Source organism: Myotis brandtii, unplaced genomic scaffold (assembly GCF_000412655.1).
Source record: "Myotis brandtii unplaced genomic scaffold, ASM41265v1 scaffold786, whole genome shotgun sequence".
Lineage (NCBI taxonomy): Eukaryota > Metazoa > Chordata > Mammalia > Chiroptera > Vespertilionidae > Myotis > Myotis brandtii.
Window position 1 is genome coordinate 295,507 of NW_005371157.1, and position 1,840 is coordinate 297,346.

Below are 1,840 nucleotides of genomic sequence, written 5' to 3' on the forward strand. Positions count from 1 at the left end.
GCACACACGGTACACACAGTGCACACACGGTGCACACACGGTACACACGGTGCACAAACACGGTACACACAGTGCACACACGGTGCACAAACACGGCACACACGGTGCACACACATGGTACACACACGGTGCACACACACGGTACACACATGGTACACACACACGGTGCACACACGGTGCACACGGTACACAAACAGTGCACACACAGTGCACACACACGGTTCACACAGACGGTGCACACACACGGTGCACACACGGTGCACACACATGATACACACACAGTGCACACACGGTGCACAGCCCACCCCCGGCCTCCCCTCTTGGTGTCTGCACCTGAGTGAGTGGGGAGGGAGGTGTGTCAGCCGCTGGTGTCTTCACAGAATCACCCGGGGGCTTCGACCTCTGTGCCTCAGCCCTGGAGGCTCAGGCCCAGGTCAGATGTGGGCAGGCTGGCTGCTCCTGCCCTCAGTCGCCTTGGCATGTAGACATCACAATGTGGGCACACCATGCAGACGCACACACACACACACAGACACAACACAGACACACACAGCGCAGATGACACAAGCAGACACACAACAATGGAGACGCCACAATGCAGACACAACGTAGACACACAACAATGCGGACACACACCACGCAGACGCACTGCAACACAGACACGATCGGGCTCGCCCTTCACAGACGGCAAACGAGTCTAGAGGGGCTCCCAGCCCAGGGCCGCAGGTGCGGAGCAGGAGCAGGCGGGGAGACGCAGTGCTCCTGCCGTGGTGCCGGCGCCTCTGGTTCAGGCTGTCTCGTCCGTCTCCCCGTCCCTGTCCCCGTGCGGTCCTGTAGGTTTGGTTGCGAGGACCACCTGGCTGGCTGTGGGGACTCACAGCTGCGAGGGGGGCCTCCGGCAGCCCTGCCTCAGTCTCCCCAGTCAGTGCTGGGTTGGGTGGTATATCGGATGCCAGGCCCCTTCCTCCTTGGGCCCCCAGGGCTTGTCTCCCACAGCGACCACCTCCCGCCCTCTGAGGTGTGGCTGCTGTCGGGGGGCCCAGCATGGATGGTGGGGTCCTCGGTTCAGATCTCTTCCCTTCATCTGGATGCACTCTGTTGTGTTCTGCTGTGGAGGCGATGCTGCTGCTACCTGCTGGGGGTGCTGGTGGTGATGGTGGTGGTGGTGGTGGTGGTGCTGGTTCTGGTGGTGGTGGTGGTGCTGGTTCTGGTGGTGGTGGTGATGGTGATGGTGGTGGTGGTGATGGTGGTGGTGATGGTGGTGATGGTGGTGGTGATAGTGATGGTGGTGGTGCTGGTGATGATGATGGTGATAGTGATGATGGTAGAGATGGTGATGGCAATGGTGGTGATGATGGTGCTGGTGTGATAGCGATGGTGATGATGGTGATGGTGGCAGTGGTGATGATGGTGATGGTGATAGTGATGGTGGTGGTGCTGGTGGTGATGGTGATAGTGATGGCGGTGGCGCTGGTGGTGATAGTGATGGTGGCAGTGGTGATGATGGTAGAGATGGTGGTGGTGATGGTGCTGGTGTGATAGGGATGGTGCTGTAGGAGTGTCTGGATTGGATTCAGACCCTGACTCTACCCCTGCTTCTTGGGTAACTGTCAGCAGTCACTCACCACTTGAAGGTGGGCCTCGACGTCCCCACTGACGTGAGGTGTGTACCCTCCGCCCCCCGCAGAGGCTCCGAGGAGGACGGGGAGGAGGCCGGGGCAGCGGCCACGGGATGAGGCACTGGTCACTGGTGTGAGCACAGCCTGGGCGTGGCTGGCCATCGCTGCTCAGCCACCGCTACCCCGTCCTGCCCACCCAGCTGCCAGGAGGGTGGCGCAGA

At 60.8% G+C, this 1,840-nt stretch overlaps 1 protein-coding gene across 1 annotated transcript in view; it reads left to right on the plus strand.

Annotated features, from left to right (window-relative positions):
- The window catches only part of TTYH3 (tweety family member 3), a gene marked incomplete at its 5' end in the record, with an annotated part of 14,041 nt that overhangs the window by 8,119 nt on the left and 4,082 nt on the right, over positions 1 to 1,840 (plus strand). The window contains one exon of the mRNA XM_014530980.1: positions 1,688 to 1,733. Coding sequence (XP_014386466.1) covers positions 1,688 to 1,733 — 46 coding nt within the window. The remainder of the gene's footprint in view (positions 1 to 1,687; positions 1,734 to 1,840) is intronic.